A 19,809-nucleotide genomic window follows, 5' to 3' on the forward strand; every position below is an offset into this window, starting at 1 on the left:
CATGCTGAGCACGTTCATCATTCTGGTGTTGCTGCTGATGCTGGTACTGATGTTGGTGCTGCTGATGCTGGTACTGATGCTGCTGCTGATGCTGGTGCTGGTGCTGCTGCTGGTACTGATGCTGGTGTTAGTGCTGCTGGTGATGCTGGTGCTGCTGATGGTGTTAGTGCTGCTGGTGATGCTGGTGCTGCTGATGGTGTTAGTGCTGCTGGTGATGCTGGTGCTGATGCTGGTGTTAGTGCTGCTGGTGATGCTGGTGCTGATGCTGGTGCTGATGCTGGTGTTAGTGCTGCTGGTGATGCTGGTGCTGATGCTGGTGTTAGTGCTGCTGGTGATGCTGGTGCTGATGCTGGTGCTGATGCTGGTGCTGGTGCTGATGCTGGTGTTAGTGCTGCTGGTGATGCTGGTGNTGGTGCTGCTGCTGATGCTGCTGCTGATGCTGATGCTACTGCTGATGCTGGTGCTGGTGCTGGTGCTGATGCTGGTGCTGATGCTGGTACTGATGCTGATGATGGTGCTGGTGCTGATGCTACTGGTGGTGCTGCGGCTGATGCTGCGACTGATGCTGATACTGATGGTAATACTGATGCTGGTGCTGATGTTGCTGGTCCTAGCGCTGATGCTGGTGCTTCTGGTGAAGCTACTGGTGATACTGCGGCTGCGGCTGATACTGATGGTAATACTGATGCTGGTGCTGATGTTGCTGCTGATGCTGCTGGTGGTATTGCTAGGAGTAATGTTTTAATAGTGCTGCTAGGGACGCTGCTAGTAGTGCTGCTGATGATGCTGCTACTGTTACTGCCTGCAACCACTAGCTGCGGCTTGTGGTGCTGCTGGTGTTGTAGATGGTAAGGATTTTGACTGATTTTATATTTTTCAAATATGTATTATTGTACTACAATAAATAATTGATATTAGAGCTAAATTTGATGTTGATGTGCCATCAGCTGCAGTTCTGCAAATGAAAATTATGCAATTTTGCTTCAGCTAAATTGGCGTTGTTCCAATTGATGCTACAGTCCTGTAAAAACAGTCTGACTTACTTCATGTATTATTCAGGTAGAGTCTTACTTCAGGTACTGATGGTGCTGGTATTATGCTGTAGTGCTGTAAATGAACCTGAAGTTGTCAATAGCTTGCCTCCTTATGAATTTGATGATAGAACTTGCCTTGCCAAATTCTGTATAGTTTGCAGTCCCATTTTCTGCTAAATATCCACTTGAAGATTAAAGGCAAAGTTGAAATCACATAGATTGGATTTGTATCTAAACTTTATTTATATCTGTGATTTTTTATTTGAAAAAAGTGTTACTGAAATGAAATCGATAATATTGCAGACAAATTGTTCGCGGAATAACCTTATAAGAGTGGATATAAATGCTTCTATAGTTCATGCTGCTAAACCAAGGAATTTTCTGAGCAATGTTCTATCTCTTTTTAACGCAATTTCTCATTTACGGAAAAAAGGCGCTATTAATTGTGCTCGTCATGTCCGTCCGTCCGTCCCTGACTTCACACGAGAAAATGCGCTCTCTGTCACTCACTGCAGTGAGTACTGATATAATTTATTTATTTCATGAAGGTGGCAATTAAAACGTTAAGCTGTGTACTGAAATTCTCATTTGTTTTGGTTTATTAATCTACTCAGTTAACAGAACACAAATGAATCAGTAAGAAGAAAAAAAACACACAAATCGAATATATATTCTACAAACCTAAGTATATACCTCTTGAATGCAACAATGATATTACATGATTCTATATCAGATAAGAAAAAATAGCTAATTTTTAATAAATTGACAGTGCTTATGCACTTCAGAAACTCGCTTATATATTATCTGCTTCTAAAAATATTTATTTCATAACGCGGAAGTGAATTTTGTTTCCGTAACCGAACGTGTATCGAATGCCTCACACGATCCATCGTTATCCAGGATCGGATGTTCACAGCCACGCAGCGATACTTTACGACCACTTCACCAGGCACGTCATCACGCATCCTGAACCTATACTTTCAAAAAAGTTAAGAGATCGTAAGTTCATCAGCCAATCATTGACGGCCTTTCAAGCAAAATCCACCAATCATAGACAAGGAAATAGAGCGTAAGTACTTACGTTCACTTAGCGAATTTTTAAAGTATGGCCCCTGGTTTGCATTTTGGAGCATGACAATGCAAGCTGCAGCACTCCTGCGCATACGAAGTGACTGGCTACGTGCAGCATTTAATGGTGCTTCGCCATTTCCACGTGCCACGTTGAAATTAACGATTGCAGGGATGCATTCTTCACATATACATGAAGAAATTATTCTTCTGATATGAATGAAGAAATATTGCTCAAAACACTTCACGCCGAATTGGAAAAACGTGTACTGAACAGTGAACGCCGGTTTTTATTTAGCATCTTAGTTATTTTGGTAGATAAAATAAGAGGAAACTTAGAATTATAAATCTAAATTACAATATAATAGAATTACAATTCTAAATTACAATATGTATAATATATGTATTCATAATGAAGAAATAGCCCACAAATGGCGTCAGAAAGTTGCAATAACTATAATTATAATACTTAATAATACTCAAATGTGTTATTTAGCCTGATCTATTTTAAGAAATAATTACAAATAATATAAATAGAGTAGGTACGAACCGGAAGAGGTTGCTCTTCAATATATCACCCAATCATGCTGGTTGACTCGTATATTCACTAGCCGATCTTCTTCATCCATTTTTTGTTGACTGAATTTATCCCTAACCCAGTGTTGCGTAAAACTATTTCTTGATGGCATGAGAGTCAAGATATATAGAAATATTATGTCAATCGTATACAGACATAAACACTGTTATAACTAGAGGACCAATGATTCACCTGAGGGAGGCACACAACGAGTCTATCACGGAGCTGAAAAAATGCACCATCATTGTCATGCGATGCCCCGACGCCATTCGACTGGAGTTAGCTGAATCCCTCATCATTAAGATAAGACTCCAAGGATCAAACTTCAAGCCACTGTCCTTTGTCAGCCTTTGAGAGTGTTTTCGGAATAATTATTGGCTTTAATTTGTTGACATTATCATATTTTCCTGAATTTGTAATTATCTCAATATGAATCTCATTTTTGAGTAGTATACAATTTTTATGATTCGGTACTCATTTCTAACCATTTCTCAATGCGTCTTGAAACATAATAATGGATTGATTGTGTGATAATAATATATTATAAAATCATCCCCTAATCAAATAAAACATTCGAAGTGTTGTTCATAACATAAAAATATCTATCGGTAACCTTATTTGCGATCTCATAATGACAATAAAAAATATTGTTAAGTTTTTTGAAAAACTGTCCATTGTATGACTTTTTGAAAAACTAGAAAATCACCATAACACTCGTTTTTTTTGTTCTTCAATAGATCTGGTAAAAAAATTCTTCCATCCTCTATACATAGGTGTAAATTGCAACAAGTTTGATTGAAGAAAAGAGCATTAGTTATATTGACAATTTTCTTATTAATTTTTCAGCAAGTCAAATAAATATTTTTCGTTGCCGTTTGTACTTCAAAATTTAAGTTATCGAACGACATTTTTAATATTTTAACAACGTTTTGAATGTATCAACGTTCATAATTAAGTTAAAAGACGCACTGAGTAATGATTTTTAGATCACGTGAGGGGCAAGTGAGATGCTTGAATGGCAATTGAGAACCATGAATGGCAATTGAAAATCATGAATGGCAATTGAGAATCATGAATGGCAATTGAAAGTCATGAATTGCTGATGCCACTAACTTTTCTCATTAGGTTTCTCGATTACCATCAGAAAAGTCACGTCCACTAATTAAGATAATAGAAACCGAGGTGGCCGGCGCCTGGACAGCTCATTTAATTGATAGCGGTTATGTCAAAGGATAAGTAATAAATTACCCGATTTAGCGCGAGTGTCGACAGCGACGACTGATTTCTCAACAAACTTTCGCCATGGAAAGATATTGCTTTCACAAGTCTAAAATATTTGTATGAAATGTGTCGCTCAGAATTCTATTTTTTTCAGGATTCAACGATTTATTTCAAAGGACGTAGTACGTTTAAAGATGTAAAATAAATTATTCAAAGGGGAAGAGCCCGAAGTTATTTTATACAGACTAACCATAATAATAACATTAGCCAATAATACAAAGATGCTTCATGTATGCAAAGATAATTTAAGTTTAAAGAGATGCTTCATGTAAGCGAAGATAGTTTGAGTTTACGTAAAGATATGCTCCATGTATACAAAGATATTTTTTTTAGTTTACATGGATGCTTCATGTATGCAAAGATAATTTTAATTTACATAATGTTTCATGTATGCAAGGATATATCAAGTTTAAAAACATTTTTCATTTATTCGATGGCAATTGAAAGTCATGAATTGCTGATGCCACTAACTTTTGTTGCTCAGTTGAGAGATGCTCAATGTATGTACAGATAATCATAGTTTACAGAGATTTTTCACGATACATGTTAAAATAAAATCTTTTAGAGATGGGATAAATTTTAAAAGTTTAAAGAGACGCCTAATGCAGTTTCGCACACGCTTCACCAGTTTCACCCGCTCAGGAAGGCGGTGGATGCTGTCCTTGGCTGCAGCAGCTCCGGTGGCGCGCGCTTCCAAATTCCTGACGAGTCGCGGCGATGACGAGCGTAGAATTTTTATTTCTGTGGCGCAGAAATATATTTTGTTGTTGCAGTTCTGATATGGTGACGCGCATGCGCGTTGCCATGCTTCCTGGCAACGAAAATGCAGGTAAATCTTCGTCTGTTATTAGCTACAAACTAACTACAGAGTTAGCTTAAAACTCAATTAACTTAGTGATCGGTAGCGCAGTTATAGTTCAACTGATAACACAATTACAGTCCAAGTGATAGCACAGTGAACCACGCAAAGAATGGTTCAGTTTCAATTTCCAACTGATTACAGTGTGGCATATTCGCAGGTTTCCCAGTCAGTGCCTTTTACTTTGCTACTAAATTAGTTCTTAGCGTAATAGTAAAATTTACGTGCATATAAATTTTCCAAACAAAGAAGCTGGAAATTTCTGCAAAATATTTTATATATTCATCAATTTTCGCGTCACCTTCTACCAGTCATTAAGTCTAATGAATTTTGAGTAATAATTCGACTAAATGAAGGCTTTCGAGGTCTCGCGCTCATTACGATCGAGTCGTCTAATCGTAATTCAAATAAACCACCGAAACTTCAGACACGGCCAAGATTACTCACAATTTTAAGAGATTGCCGCCTATAATAATGATTGATAAATATATAATAATACTCGACCACTCTTCTGCCTTACCAACGGGAGCCGGATTACTCCGGTATCCTGGATACCGTCACATGTCAAACACCTCGCAGCTCATCGATACCCACGAGGCAGTTCGACGGCCGCGCGTGCAGAGATGCGAATAGCGAGCATGACCGATCGGTGTCGTCAGAGACTTGGTGTCAGAGACACGGCATTAAAGACACGGTATGAGAGATACAGAGCCAAACACACGGCGCTGTGTAACGCAAGGTTACAAGGCGTTAGAGACACGGCATAAGAAACAAGGTTTCGGAGACACGGCGTCAAAGATACAGCGCTTGAGGCGCAAAGAGCCAGGGGCATGGCGTCTGAGACATGGTCTCAGAAACAATGTGTCAGAGACACGGTGTCTGCGACATGGTCTCAGAAACAACGTGTCAGAGACACGGTGTCTGCGACATGGTCTCAGAAACAATGTGTCAGAGACACGATGTCAGAGACACGGTATCAGAGACATGGTGTCAAAGAAATGGCGTCAGAGACATGGTCTCAGAGACACGGTGCCAGAGACACGGAGTCAGAGACATGGTGTCAGAGACACGGTGTCAGAGACACGCTGTCAGAGACATGGTCTCAAAAATACGGTGTCAGAGACACGGTGTCAGAGGAAAGGATTTAGCAGCTGCGTAGAGATGCTGTTCATCACAGCCTCTGCAGGGCTGCCAACCTTGTGCCGCGCTGCACGCGGTTGGTGCCTCCGTAGACTGCCAAGATGGTTGCTGTCACAAATTTCTGACACTTAACATTACCAAAATTAGTTCGTGTTCTCCGTATCAACGTGAAGTCTGAAAAATTATTTTTTGTATAATTATTCAGTTTCGGTTTTCCAACAATTAGCATTCGAATTTAAAAACGACGTGAGCAGCGTGATTTAACAAGAAACATTTGTAATAGAAACTTTTTATGATAACAATTGCTAGTTGATAAATTATCATGTTATTATAAATATTTTATAACAGTTGCATAAAAATTACCGTCAATGGAAGTATGTGTATAATGGATCTTCAAGGCTCGATCTTATTCTACTCAGACTGTAGCGGTGGACACGTTATCTTACGGTTGTCAGGACACCTCTCAGGCCGGTCTCTGTAGTTTGTGCACAGCTATTCGTATAATTACCAGGGATCGTGCGAGGCGTACGAAATTAGTAATTACTCAGCACGAATTATGTGCGTATCATCTCTACGCCAATAAATTCTTCTTGAAAGATGAAGAGTTTATTCTTGGTAATGGCATGCAATTGTCAAGAAGAAAATTATAAGAAGAAACTTAGAAGAAACTTAGAAGAAATTTAAAAGAAACTTACGGGAGGAAGAAAAAATTACCATCAAAATCATTAACATACATCAACATTAAAAGCGTGCTGTAGTCTTTGTCAGAAGACTGTAGCAATTTGTAAGTTTGTTAGGTGATGCAATGACTTAATTACCTCGCCTGAGAAGCGTAAAATTGCATGGCTCTAATTGAATTTCGAGACCAAATCTAAAGTGAGCAGAAATGAATAAATACGTCTAGACATTAAGTTGAACTCTAAATTGCCAAGCTTTAAAAATTACCATTCATATAAAGTTAGGGATTGTTTCAAAATTCACACAATCTGCTTTCACGCGCAGTGTGAAGTTTTCACGGGAACTTCCTGATTTTAAAGCCAAATAAAAAAGAACGAGTGAAGATGTCATTAAAATATAAATTTTATTGAAAAATACATCATCTAAATTTTGTAATGACGGCCCAAATTGGCAATGTATTCAGGAAGTCGATTTTTGAAGTTCCTAAAGCATATTGACGGGTATGTTGGCGATGGCTTGACGAATGTTGTTCTTCAAATGAGGTAGGGTCAATGTAAACAATTGATTTGAGGCCAAAGAAGGTCATTCGTACCTAACTACTATTCGAAATCCTCAGAATCGCTGAGTGTTTACGCGCCGAACGGTGTGGAGAACGCAGAAACGCCTTCATAACTCTTTCTACGTTTTCGGCTGTTTTGGCAGTTAGTTGACCTCCATGCCCTCTTGCATTCACACTTCCTCTTGCCCTAAATATGTTCACCCACGTAACAATCGATTTCCTATCAGGAACCCGACCTGAGGGACGAATGCGGAGCCGAGTGCGGAGTGTTGGTTGAGTAGCAATAATGGAACAGCCCTGCAGAAAAAGATAGCAGTAAAAAAAGTACGCATCGACAGCAAACGCATGCTGCTCACTTGTCCAACGCATAATGACAACTGACTAGGCGGGACACAAAACATCATAACTTTGCCTCCGCCCTTTTCATACGACATCTGGCTGCTCGCGCGAAATGCAAAACATGAAATTTCCGTGAATCACCAGGCCTGTACTACTCTAAAGCCATATCAACAGCATTGAAGTTTCAGGAGTCATTACGAACAGGAAAAATTCGGTTAGTCGAGACTAGGACCACTTTTAGTGAAGGAGAGTAATTTGATATCGTGAATTGCTGCTGTGAATAGAACATAGGGATCTGTAAACTTGATTTTTCTTCAGTTTTCTAAAAAACTGTATTATTACGAATAGTGTGGAGAAGTGTAAACATGATTTTTCTATATTTTTTCTTTGAAAGCCCCTGAATTATTTCCCTGAGGGAAGTTCTCTTAATAATTTTCAAGGTCAAATGCACGAATTCCAATCGAAAGTATTTGTGATAATTGATACTTTTCATAATTGAAAATTGAAAACTTCAATTTAAATTCTAACGCAATGCTACAATTTTCTTATAGCTGTTTTCGTGAATATCGCGTGTGATTTATAAAATTTGAATGAATTTAAAATGAATAAACAACGTCATTTACTTGATATTCTGTAAGGGCTTCGACAAACCATTCATGAATAATAAAAATTTGCAGAGGTACATCGATGGTATATGTATGATAAACTTAATAAAAAGTTTCGTAAATCATTTGGCAATTTCTATATAGATTCGTGATCGTGACGAGCCACACATATGCTGGCGATCTGTTCTGTGATTGGTCAGATAGTTCAGCACACAGAGGTGCGTCTCAGAAGCGTGTGACGTACATACAAAATGATGCTCTATGTCTCGCGTTTATTAATATTTATTATTTATATTAATTTGTCTTCACCTTTTAGGTGCAGACTAACTAAATGCATTAAGGAATGCTGTTTTAAATATTCATGTAATTGTTCTCCTCTTTTTTTACTCCTACGTTTACCCGTGCAATAAACTTTTTTTCGGCAGAAAGCGTAGGGATGAGAATAAATTCGTTCAAATCGAGGGATCAAAAAGATGGAAAGCGCACCAAAACCAGCTCCAGATTATTTACCAAAACAATGCATTCGGTTCATTTCAGGTGTAAATTACCTACCTGTAATGGACTAATTATACAGTAGCTCAAAAGCTATAAACGGTATGCATCTGTGTAAGGTTTTCGCTTCATGTTTCAGTTAGATGAGCGTCAGTGCGAGTTTCAAATCTCTGAGAGATCCGAGCATCTGAGAGGTTCAAATCTCCTTGAGGTATGTGTATCTGAGAGCTTACAAACTACGAGATATTTCTTAGTTTCTTATACGTCTTGGTCTATTTTGGGCTCATGTTTCTTAAAGGTTACTTCCTCCGATAAATTTAATAAAGGTTACTTCCTACGACAAAATAAATTTATTTCTCCGATAGGCTCAAGTCTCTAAAAATATATGAATTAAGTCTTCACGTCTCTCGATCGTTTGGTTCGTGCCACTGAGGGCTTCACATTTCTGAAGGCAATCAGAAATTCATCGCTAACTCGCATACAAATTTATGAGCTGCTAGAACGTGAGTGCAAGCCTCGCGCGTCTGCTACTTTGTTGCACGCATAGTAATGAATATCAGACATGTCCATCACGCTCGGCCATCACGACTCATGTCCAGCAGCTTGCTCGGCCATCACGCCTCATGTCCAGCAGCATGCACGGCCATCACGCCTCATGTCCAGCAGCTTGCACGGCCATCACGCCTCATGTCCAGCAGCTTGCACGGCCATCACGCCTCATGTCCAGCAGCTTGCACGGCCATCACGCCTCATGTCCAGCAGCTTGCACGGCCATCACGCCTCATGTCCAGCAGCTTGCACGGCCATCACGCCTCATGTCCAGCAGCTTGCACGGCCATCACGCCTCATGTCCAGCAGCTTGCACGGCCATCACGCCTCATGTCCAGCAGCTTGCACGGCCATCACGCCTCATGTCCAGCAGCTTGCACGGCCATCACGCCTCATGTCCAGCAGCTTGCACGGCCATCACGCCTCATGTCCAGCAGCTTGCACGGCCATCACGCCTCATGTCCAGCAGCTTGCTCGGCCATCACGCCTGATGTCCAGCAGCTCGTACGGCCATCACGCCTCATGTCCAGCAGCTTGCACGGCCATCACGCCTCATGTTTACTTGTGTGGGTGTTGTATTTGTTGTGTATGGTAAAGTTTAATGTATGGTAGTTACCTAGCAGGCAAGTAGCCAGTGAACGAATGGATAAACAAGTTAGCACTGAATGGAAAAAGCACATTCACTGCAAAGATCAGTGAAAGCAATAATGCACTTCACAGCTGCTAAATAAAAATAATTTGGCACTTCGCATCCGCCTAATGGAAGCATATGCGCCATTCATAGCTGACTAATGGAAGTAAGTGTGCACTTCATAGCTGCCTAATGGAAGTAAGTGTGCACTTCATAGCTGCCTAATGGAAGTAAGTGTGCACTTCACATCTGCCTAATGGAAGTAAGTGTGCACTTCACATCTGCCTAATGGAAGTAAGTGTGCACTTCATAGCTGCCTAATGGAAGTAAGTGTGCACTTCATAGCTGCCTAATAGAAGTAAGCGTGCACTTCATAAACGTGCACTCATGTCGCAATAAATCGTATCAAGTATCTGTTCATAAGCCAGCTCTGTTGCTCCCGATAAGTCCGCGGTGTTTGAGACCAGCATTTAAATATCTTCAGTCGGCTGCAACGATCAGCACTTATTCATAGGTGATCTTCAAAACCGATAGACTGGAAAAAAAATGTGGCAAAAAAAACTCTTTAGAGTTTTGCTATTCAATAAAATTTGCGTATTTTGGTGTACTAATTGCAGGTACAGAGTGCAGATACTAGGGCAGGTACAGAATGCAGGTACAGTACAGGGTGCAGTTACAGTACAGGGTGCAGGTACAGTACAGGGTGCAGCTACAGTACAGGGTGCAGGTACAGTACAGGGTGCAGGTACAGTACAGGGTGCAGGTACAGTACAGGGTACAGGTACAGTACAGGGTGCAGGTACAGTACAGGGTGCAGGTACAGTACAGGGTGCAGTTACAGTACAGGGTGCAGGTACAGTACAGGGTGCTGGTACAGTACAGGGTGCAGGTACAGTACAGGGTGCAGGTAGAGGGTGCACTTCAGATGAGGATGAATAAGTTAAGTTATTTAAACGAAATTAGCACATGTATAAAGTTTCAAGGATCAGTGAATCGCAAGTGCTTAGTGTAAATTATAAAATTTATTATTAATAAGTAAATTTAAGTTTATTTCAACCGGGCTAATCATGAAAAGTGATCGAAGGATTTTTGTAGAGGAAAATAAATACTTCAAAGAGGAAAATCAAATAATGTTTTCTATGAAAAATGTCTTAGAGATTCTAAATGCTTAATTGAAGTCAAGACCAACATTTTTATTCGTCAAAAATTCTTCGAGATAAAACGTAGATTACAACATTGAAATTTACTCATAATCCATTATATTCTAATCATGGCAATACGAATGAATGCACCAGGTTGAAAATGTCAACAAGAGGTTTCAGGCTGACAGTCGCACGGCCGCCATCTTGGATGACCTCAAAGTCCCGGATGACGTTGAGGTCATGGAGTACGCTCAACATTGAGTCCATGAGAGCTAAGAAAATAATTACATTCATATTTCAAATTAACATTACTATGAAAAGGCTAAACTGTTTCTCCACATGTTAACTTCCAGGGACAAATTTTAAGGGTAAAATAATTAATAATATTTGCATAGTACATAATAGCTCCTCGCGGAATATTTACATAACACAATAAGCCTTTATAATATTTTTCTAACATTACAGCCTCCACAGAATACTTTCATGATAAATGCTAACATAAGGCTAAATATTTTCATAACATATCATAATATTCACGCACCTCAAATAGTGTATTTTCATAATATTTCATACGTTATTAAATACTCTTGAACTAATCGAGTGTTGTACTTTGAATAATTTTAAACGTGTCTCTTCATTCACTCGCAATGAATCTAGTGACTTGTCACGTACGCGGTCATTCAAATTTATTCATGCACAATTAAACAAGAAACTGATGAAAAGAACTTACTTCGGTTGGAAGAATTTGTGAATGCCGGTAGCATCTGAAAAACATAAAACATATTTTTTTTCAAACAATTTCATATTAAAATTTCATTCAATTTTCATATTAAAATTTCATTCATGCCAAGCGTATGAAGAAGGTCTACACTCTACATAAACCGATAAGGCAGCACCTGCAATACATAAAACATTTTTTAACACAATTTTCATATTAAAATTTCATTCCATTTTCATATTAAAATTTCATTCATGCCAAGCGTGTGAATAAGTTTTACATTAACCGATTATTTTGAGATATGCAATATCAATTAAACTTAAATTTCACCGAGAAATTCTGAGACAAATCAATTATTTTCAATGCACGAAATTGTATAAGATCGGAGACTTGATGCCCCGTAAAATTTTTCATTCTTATTTAAATTATAAATAAATAATAATGAACATATTTTACATTTTACATAAGAAATATTTAATATTAATTATTTTGAGGATATATGAAGCTCAGAAAATATTTGAATCCTTATTTCAGGGAATATGCTGATCCTGAGCTGAGGGATTATTCAATTATTGGGAATATCAGCACGCTTTAGTAAACATCAAATTTAATTGCACAGTGACAGGCTTACATTGTTCGAGAATTAAAAATTGAAAACAGCAGTATAAATAATAAAATAATAATAATATATAATAATATAAAATATAATATTATATTATAATAATAGTAATGTTATTTTCAAATTATAGTCCAAAATATCAGCGGTTCATAGCAGCAAAATTTTTTAACGTGAACCTGCAGCATCGTCAGCAGCTGCAGTTGTTCGTCGTCAGTTAGACCCAGACTCGCTGACAGCAACTGCCATGCAGTTGTGCAGTTGTTATCTTCACATCCCAGTGCCTGGACGAATGGAAAAGCAAAACACATTTTAGAATTTTTCCATACACTCAATATTTTGAAATTTTCGTGTTCTTGAGGGCTGATATGCTTGCAAGTCGAGACATCAGAATTAATGTCTTGGTTATTGAGAGCCAGAAATATTTACGAATTTTATACGCCATAAAACTACACACATTACAAATGATAAATGTACAGAGTCCAGGTACTAAGTGCAGGTGCAGGGTGTGTGTCATGTACTAAGTGCAGGTACAGGGTGCAGGTACAGGGTGCAGGTACAGGGTGACTGTACAGGGTGACTGTACAGGGTGACTGTACAGGGTGACTGTACAGGGTACAGTTACAGGGTACAGATGCTGGTTCATGGCGCCGTTATTAACTAATAAACTCATAAGATTTTTAACTTCAGTATTTATCACAAATATCTGAACAGTAAGAGCGAGTTACCCACCAAGCGGAAGAACCTCACAAGCCCCAGAAAATTGTCCCCCAATTTCTGGGGCTGGAACACCCGCCACGTGAGCAACGTGTGGGAGTCCCCCACCGCGGGGCTGGTGGGAGGGTGGGGGAGGATGTGGACCTCCCCCAGCGGTGGGGGCGGGGGATCGAGAGGAGCGAACAGGTTCCTTTCTGACACTAGGGGAGTAATGGACGTTAATGGTTCACATCTGGGGGAGTGATAGATGTTAATGGTTCACATCTGGGGGAGTGATGGACGTTAATGGTTCACATCTGGGGGAGTAATGGATGTTAATGGTTCACATCTGGGGGAGTATGGATGTTAATGGTTCACGTACAAGGGAGTAATGAATGTTAATGGTTCACATCTAGGGGAGTAATGGATGTTAATGGTTCACATCTGGGGGAGTGATGGACGTTATAATGGATGTTAATGGTTCACATCTGGGGGAGTAATGGATGTTAATGGTTCCCATCTGGGGGAGTGATGGATGGTAATGGTTCACATCTGGGGGGAGCAATGGAAGTTAATGGTTCACATCTGGGGAAGTAATGGATGTTAATGGTTCACATCTGGGGGAGTGATGGATGTTAATGGTTCACATCTGGGGAGTGATGGATGTTAATGGTTCACATGTGGGGGAGAATGGATGTTAATGGTTCACATCTGGGGGAGTATTGATGTTAATGATTCACATTTGGGGGAGTATGGATGTAAATGGTTCACATGTGGGGGAGTATGGATGTTAATGGTCCACATGTGGGGGAGTATGGATGTTAATGGTTCACATGTGGGGGAGTGATGGATGTTAATGGTTCACATCTGAGGGAGTGATGGATGGTAATGGTTCACATCTGGGGGAGCAATGGAAGTTAATGGTTCACATCTGGGGGAGTAATGGATGTTAATGGTTCACATCTGGGGGAGTGATGGATGTTAATGGTTCACATCTGGGGAGTGATGAATGTTAATGGTTCACATGTGGGGGAGAATGGATGTTAATGGTTCACATCTGGGGGAGTATTGATGTTAATGGTTCACATGTGGGGGAGTATGGATGTAAATGGTTCACATGTGGGGGAGTAATGGATGTTAATGGTTCACATGTGGGGGAGTATGGATGCTAATGGTTCCCATGTGGGGGAGTAATGGATGTTAATTGTTCACATGTGGGGGAGTATGGATGTTAATGGTTCACATCTGGGGGAATGTTGGATGATACAAGTTTCGTTCCGAAAAAGCATGCCATCAAAGTGACATCATTAATATTTGTTTAGGTCATAATGTCTAAGGTCATTATGTTTATGTCTTTAGGTCATTATGGCTATGCTTAATAATGCAGCTAGAGGTCATTATTAGCTTCTTTACCTGCTTCATTATTACTTGTAGGTTATAAAAATGTTTAGAACTGTTGTCAGAATTAAGGTTAGTGATTTTTGATCGTGAATTAAGTGGTTATTTATAAATACAAAAAAATAGATGATGAGTGCGATAGATTTTGCTATCTTATGCCGATGTTATTAATGCTGAATAATGAAAATATCAATGAATACAATTAGTATATTTATAGGTACGAACTCATCACTCTCACGACATTTCATCACTTCAGAAATGTTTATTCACCTTCAAGCTTTGCTTCAGAAAACCGCGTAAAGTTTTGCTGAAACTGAAGCCTGAGCTTCAGCTGAAGCTGCCACGCCCGCAGCGGACGCTGCCACGTGACGCTGAAGTCTGTGCCTTCAGAGAAGTTCAGGTGAAGCTTCAGCGGGCCTTCCTGAAGCGTGAATATAGTAAATATGTGAGGAAATATATAATAATGCATTCACTTAATATACAGTAATGCATTCACTCAATATACAATAATGCATTCACTCAATATACAATAATGCATTCACTCAATATACAGTAATGCATTCACTCAATATACAGTAATGCATTCACTCAATATACAGTAGTGCATTCTCTAAACATCCAGCTATCCATTCACTAAATATATATACAGCAATGTACTCAATATACAATAATACATTCACGGTTGCACATTTGTCGCAGTACTGTACATGTTTCATTAATTACATTTATTGCACATTTTTACATCAAATAAATTGCATTGTATATATATCACTAAACACAATGTATTGTATGGAACACAACCTGCTGGTTGTAGAAACTGAATGTTTTGGTGTAGCGCTGGAGGAGGCTGGCCCCCCACGCCCCCTCCACTCCCATGGAGGTGCGCCCCCCCTCCATCGTCACCACCTCCCATCCCCCGCCTCCAGCGCTCACGTGGAAAACTTCTGCACGGAAAAACGCAGAAATTAAATGAAAATGTCAGTATATTTTTTTCAACAATAGCGATATCATCATCAATATCGTCATCATCAGTATTATCATCAGTATCATCAGTATCATCAGTATCATCAGTATCATCAGTATCATCAGTATCATCAGTATCATCAGTATCATCAGTATCATCAGTATCATCAGTATCATCAGTATCATCACTCAACGCTGAAGCGCGTAGTCGTATTCCGGGAAAGCGTCGCTCGACGCTCGCTGCTCGATGGCGGCCACCACCGCCCCCCCGCTGCCTGGGGGGGGGACGCGTAGGGGTTAAAGGGGATCATTAATAAATGTATTTATTAAGTCATTCTGGGAAAATATAACGGGGGATTTATTATATAAATAAATATCCTTATATTTGCTTATACCACTCACCAACCACCACTCACCTACCACCACTCACCCACCACCATCACTCACCCACCACCACCACTCACCCACCACCATCACTCACCCACCACCACCACTCACCCACCACCACCATGTTGCTGCGGGTGGTGTAGGCGGCGCTGGTGTATGAGTGACGTACGACGTGCGTGACGTCATCAAGAGACGTGAGGCCGAACACGTCGTGTAACCTCCGCCTCTCATCGTCATCCAGTATACTGCCTTCCACTGCATCGTCATCCAGTATACTGCCTTCCACTGCATCGTCATCCAGTATACTGCCTTCCACTGCATCGTCATCCAGTACATTTTCTTCTACTGCATTGCCTACTGCATCGTCATCCATTATACTGTCTTTCACTGCACTATTCACCGCGTCTGCCAGTACATTGTTTTCGTACATATTATCTTCCTTCTCACCATTGCTATTTTGCCCATAATTCTCACAAATTCTTCTTCCCTCGTTATCAGCGTTGCAATTCCCACGTTCGTTTCCATTATCATCGTTTACTGGAAAATCTTCACTACTAATTCCAGGATTTGGAGCGATTTTCTCGTACTGGAAGGATCCGATGATGTTGCGCGATGATGAATGTTTTAATGTTCCTTTAATGACATTCATCCTTAGTTCCTCATGAATGTTGGCGCCAAACAAACGATGTTTTGATGTGGACTCAAATATTAACTTCAAAGCAGGGATAGAAAATACGTTTTTCCTGAAATTCTTCGTTTTGCCTCTCGTCGATTTCTTAAGCCTGGAATTATGCATAATTTTACAATTTATCTAAGTAATGCGCTAATTAAATAATTGCATTATTTACGATTACACAAGACAACAAATAAATAGTAACTAACTAATTAATACCGCGGTTGATGTTGCATTGAATTATGTACAATTCTACATGACAAGAAATTATTAAACTTTAATTAATTAGTCCATGTTTAATGAAGCACCGCTGGAAAAAAACATTAATTTTTATTTTCTTTACGAAGCTTACGAACTTCGTTAACTAGTGAACCTAAGGTAAATGCAGCGAATAAATTAAATTCAAAAAATAAAAAACTATTCTTGTAAATGTTATGTACTCTCTCTCCTTACGGTATATTATTTACATTGTACTTATCCATAAAAATTTTATCGAAAACTTTACATGGAAGTGGAGAATACAATTCAATGAGACTTATACAAATTCTATATTTGAATTTAAATTAAAAAATGCCATTTTACACTCAGGAAAATGAATAGGTATACTGTCCAAATAATGACGCACTGATGCGCCCTTGCTCCGGGCCAAACTACACTGGAATAAGCCACACAAATGTAAAAGTCCATCGTTATTTGAATGGACTTTTCGTTTTTTTTTTCGTTAACATCGTTATTTGGACACCACCTCACTCATTTCTCTGCATGTCGCATATTAGTCACCTCCTCCCGGTGCTCCATGGTGCCGTCAGCTGCAGGTACTCCAGCCTGGAGCGCTGTGCCTGCGTCACGGTCACGGATGTGGCGACTATGTACAGTATTTCTTTGTTACAAATATAACGCGTTTTTTCCAGTTGTGACGACCAGTCCATTTCATGACTATGACAATCTTTTGCTACGTTTAAGGAGTTCTCAGCAACCCCAATATCTGGGGGTGAAATGAGGCCTTCTCGGTCATAAAACGCTGGGTTATTTTCCTCAGTACTGGGGCTAGAGTTGGGAAGATTCCGGTCCGTTTCGTCGGAATTTCGGTCCATTTTGCTGTGGTTTTGGTCAATTTTGTCGGGGTTGCGGTCCGTTTCGTCGGAATTTTGGTCCATTTTGTCGGGATTTTGGTCCGTTTTGGCGGGATTTTGGTCCGTTTTGTTGAGATTTTGGTCCATTTTGTCGGGATTTTGGTCCGTTTTGGCGGGATTTTGGTCCGTTTTGTTGAGATTTTGGTCCGTTTCATCGTCGTTCCGGTCCGTTTCGTCAGGATTTAGGTCCATTCCATTGACGTTCCGGTAATAATTTGACATGCTAAGACCAGCCGAAAATGACTCGCGGTTCTCAGCTGTCACATCAATTGCTTCGTGATCACATAAGATAGAACTAATCAGGTCGCCCAGTAAAACCTCAACATGTTTTTCACAATCAAAGGTTTCGCGAGCATTTCGAGGTGGAGTTTGGCTCGAAAATTCAAAATTTGTTCGCATTTTTTGGCAGTGTAACTTCTTGGAGACGTCGGACATCGTTTCTTTGCTGTACACTATGGCAATATTGTTCTCGGTGTTTTCCAGTTTCCATTCAAAAATTTCAGTTGATGCATCGCAGAAAATCTGTAAATAATCGTCCTAATTTAACAATATTTTGTAATGATTCAGAATAACGTATGTCAAAGTTAATACTGGTATTTTGTATCTATTATAAGCCTTGAGAGATATACAACTCCACAAACTCCAACTGCATTCCACAAATAATATTCAAAAGCCAATTCGCGATAAAGCCTTTCATCCAGAATTCATATTTTGTGATTTAACCCACGACATTTATGAGTGGGCATTGACGACATCGAAAAAAAAAAGTAAAGGAACAAAGTTGGTAATCCAGAACAGTTATAATGATCACGACTTTACATGAATAAAAGTTTACAACCTGGAAAAGTAATAAGATATACAAGACATACGTGACTGAGGCGCGGCCGATATGCTCCCTTTTCCTCCGCGCTGTTTATCTCCCTGTGAATTAATGGAATATTAAACATTTATTCTGATAAGCACATTTAGTTAAATCAATAAATATAATTGGGGAATAGTACAAATTAAAATAAATAACCGAAACCTCTCAAGAAAAAGCACAAATATTTCATTTCGGTTTCGAGATTTCCGTACTTAAAGTTTTGAACATTCCTAAATTTTAATCATTCGCGTATTTGATGCGAGCTGGTGAGGACTCCTACGCACGTATATGTTTTTTCCAGCCTCTACATTTGTAGATTTTTATGACGGTGACAACTAGTGACGCACTGTGAGGTATTCACACAATCGAAAGGGTGTCAAAGTAAAGAAATAATCAAGGAAGCTTTTATTTTAATTTATCAAACAAAATCTTGACTTTGAGTTCGAATGATTCGTCTTCATAATAATGGCGAAAATATTCAGTCAATGAGCACCGAATCCAAAAGTGCAATCTTCAGTATATGGGAACGTGAAGGTGAAGATGGCTGGTTGGTCACTCAATGAAAGAAAGTGGTGACGAATGCGTGACGTACAAAAAAATTAAGGCCAGCCAGTCTCGGGATCGGATTAAGGTATACTGTAAAGAAATAAATTCGAATTATAAATCTTGCGAAAATTACGAGGTAGCAAATTATAGCCAAAATAAATCATAAAAAATGTGAATTTATTTGTACAGAAAAAAACAAACCTGAGGTTTAAATGCCCAGTGTGGTGATCACTTTTTGAAGGTAGAATAATACAGGAAAATAGCGGAAATCAGTTTAAGGGGTGGGAAGTTGGACGAGAAAAATAGCTAGAACAGTAGAAGGTTTTGATGCTTGAGAAATTTTAGGTAAAGACTTAAAACTAAGATTTAACTAGAGATCTTTGCAAGTGACGTCACTACGAAACGCCCTTCTTGAGCAAAGACTGCTAAAAAAGTTTGAATAGGTTGATTTGAATAAATCATGAATTTATAACATGAAAGATTGAATATGAATTAATTTGAATTGTAACACTTAAACTAAGTCCAACTTCCCAACAGATTGAATAAATGAATTTAATAGAGCAAAAGAAATAAATAAAACGAAATTCAAACGACATTCATACAAACCAAGGGATAGAGAAACAGGTTTAAAGGAAGATGGTAGATACTTGAACGTTGATGCAGGTAAGTTGACAATCCGTTGAATGNTCCTAACCCCTCACCTCCAGCACATCCTAACCCCTCACCTCCAGCACATCCTAACCCCTCACCTCCAGCACATCCTGTACTGTTGGTTCCCGAAGATCACATCACATCGCCAGGCGCCAGCGGCCGCAGGCCAAATTACCAACTCAAAAAAAGCGACCATAAATAAAAATTTCATT

At 39.4% G+C, this 19,809-nt stretch overlaps 2 protein-coding genes and 1 long non-coding RNA gene across 3 annotated transcripts; all 3 read right to left on the reverse strand.

Annotated features, from left to right (window-relative positions):
- Positions 1–10,876: 10,876 nt before the first annotated feature.
- LOC108664433 lies at positions 10,877–13,788 on the reverse strand. The gene is made up of 5 exons (XM_047885700.1): positions 13,725–13,788; positions 13,021–13,205; positions 12,468–12,572; positions 11,685–11,718; positions 10,877–11,226 (listed from the first exon to the last, which is right to left on the reverse strand). Exons 1-5 carry the CDS (start codon positions 13,786–13,788, stop codon positions 11,081–11,083), a joined length of 534 nt encoding a protein of 177 aa, XP_047741656.1. The 3' UTR covers positions 10,877–11,080.
- A 1,746-nt stretch (positions 13,789–15,534) lies between these two features.
- Positions 15,535–19,750, reverse strand: LOC125179575. Its single transcript, XM_047885701.1, has 5 exons — positions 19,696–19,750; positions 18,408–18,459; positions 17,186–18,060; positions 15,844–16,514; positions 15,535–15,620 (listed from the first exon to the last, which is right to left on the reverse strand). Exons 1-5 carry the CDS (start codon positions 19,704–19,706, stop codon positions 15,535–15,537), a joined length of 1,695 nt encoding a protein of 564 aa, XP_047741657.1. The 5' UTR covers positions 19,707–19,750.
- Positions 18,791–19,384, reverse strand: LOC125179579. The gene is made up of 2 exons (XR_007157312.1): positions 19,148–19,384; positions 18,791–19,036 (listed from the first exon to the last, which is right to left on the reverse strand). It is a non-coding gene; the product is annotated as an uncharacterized LOC125179579 (long non-coding RNA).
- Positions 19,751–19,809: the final 59 nt, after the last annotated feature.

The sequence above is a fragment of the Hyalella azteca genome, unplaced genomic scaffold (genome assembly GCF_000764305.2).
Source record: "Hyalella azteca isolate HAZT.00-mixed unplaced genomic scaffold, Hazt_2.0.2 contig2797, whole genome shotgun sequence".
Lineage (NCBI taxonomy): Eukaryota > Metazoa > Arthropoda > Malacostraca > Amphipoda > Hyalellidae > Hyalella > Hyalella azteca.

What these genes read in the sequence shown, in the direction of transcription:
- LOC108664433 (XM_047885700.1), bottom strand. Translation starts at nt 13,788, where the DNA reads ATGTGGACCATTAACATCCATACTCCCCCACATGTGAACCATTTACAT. An exon ending in AGCTGCTGACGATGCTGCAG is followed by an intron (nt 11,719 to 12,467) that starts GTTCACGTTAAA and finishes TATGTTTTTCAG; the next exon opens with ATGCTACCGGCATTCACAAA. An exon ending in CACAAATTCTTCCAACCGAA is followed by an intron (nt 11,227 to 11,684) that starts GTAAGTTCTTTT and finishes TTATTTTCTTAG; the next exon opens with CTCTCATGGACTCAATGTTG.
- LOC125179575 (XM_047885701.1), bottom strand. An exon ending in ATCGGCCGCGCCTCAGTCAC is followed by an intron (nt 18,061 to 18,407) that starts GTATGTCTTGTA and finishes GATTATTTACAG; the next exon opens with ATTTTCTGCGATGCATCAAC. An exon ending in CAGCAACATGGTGGTGGTGG is followed by an intron (nt 15,621 to 15,843) that starts GTGAGTGGTGGT and finishes TCCCCCCCCCAG; the next exon opens with GCAGCGGGGGGGCGGTGGTG.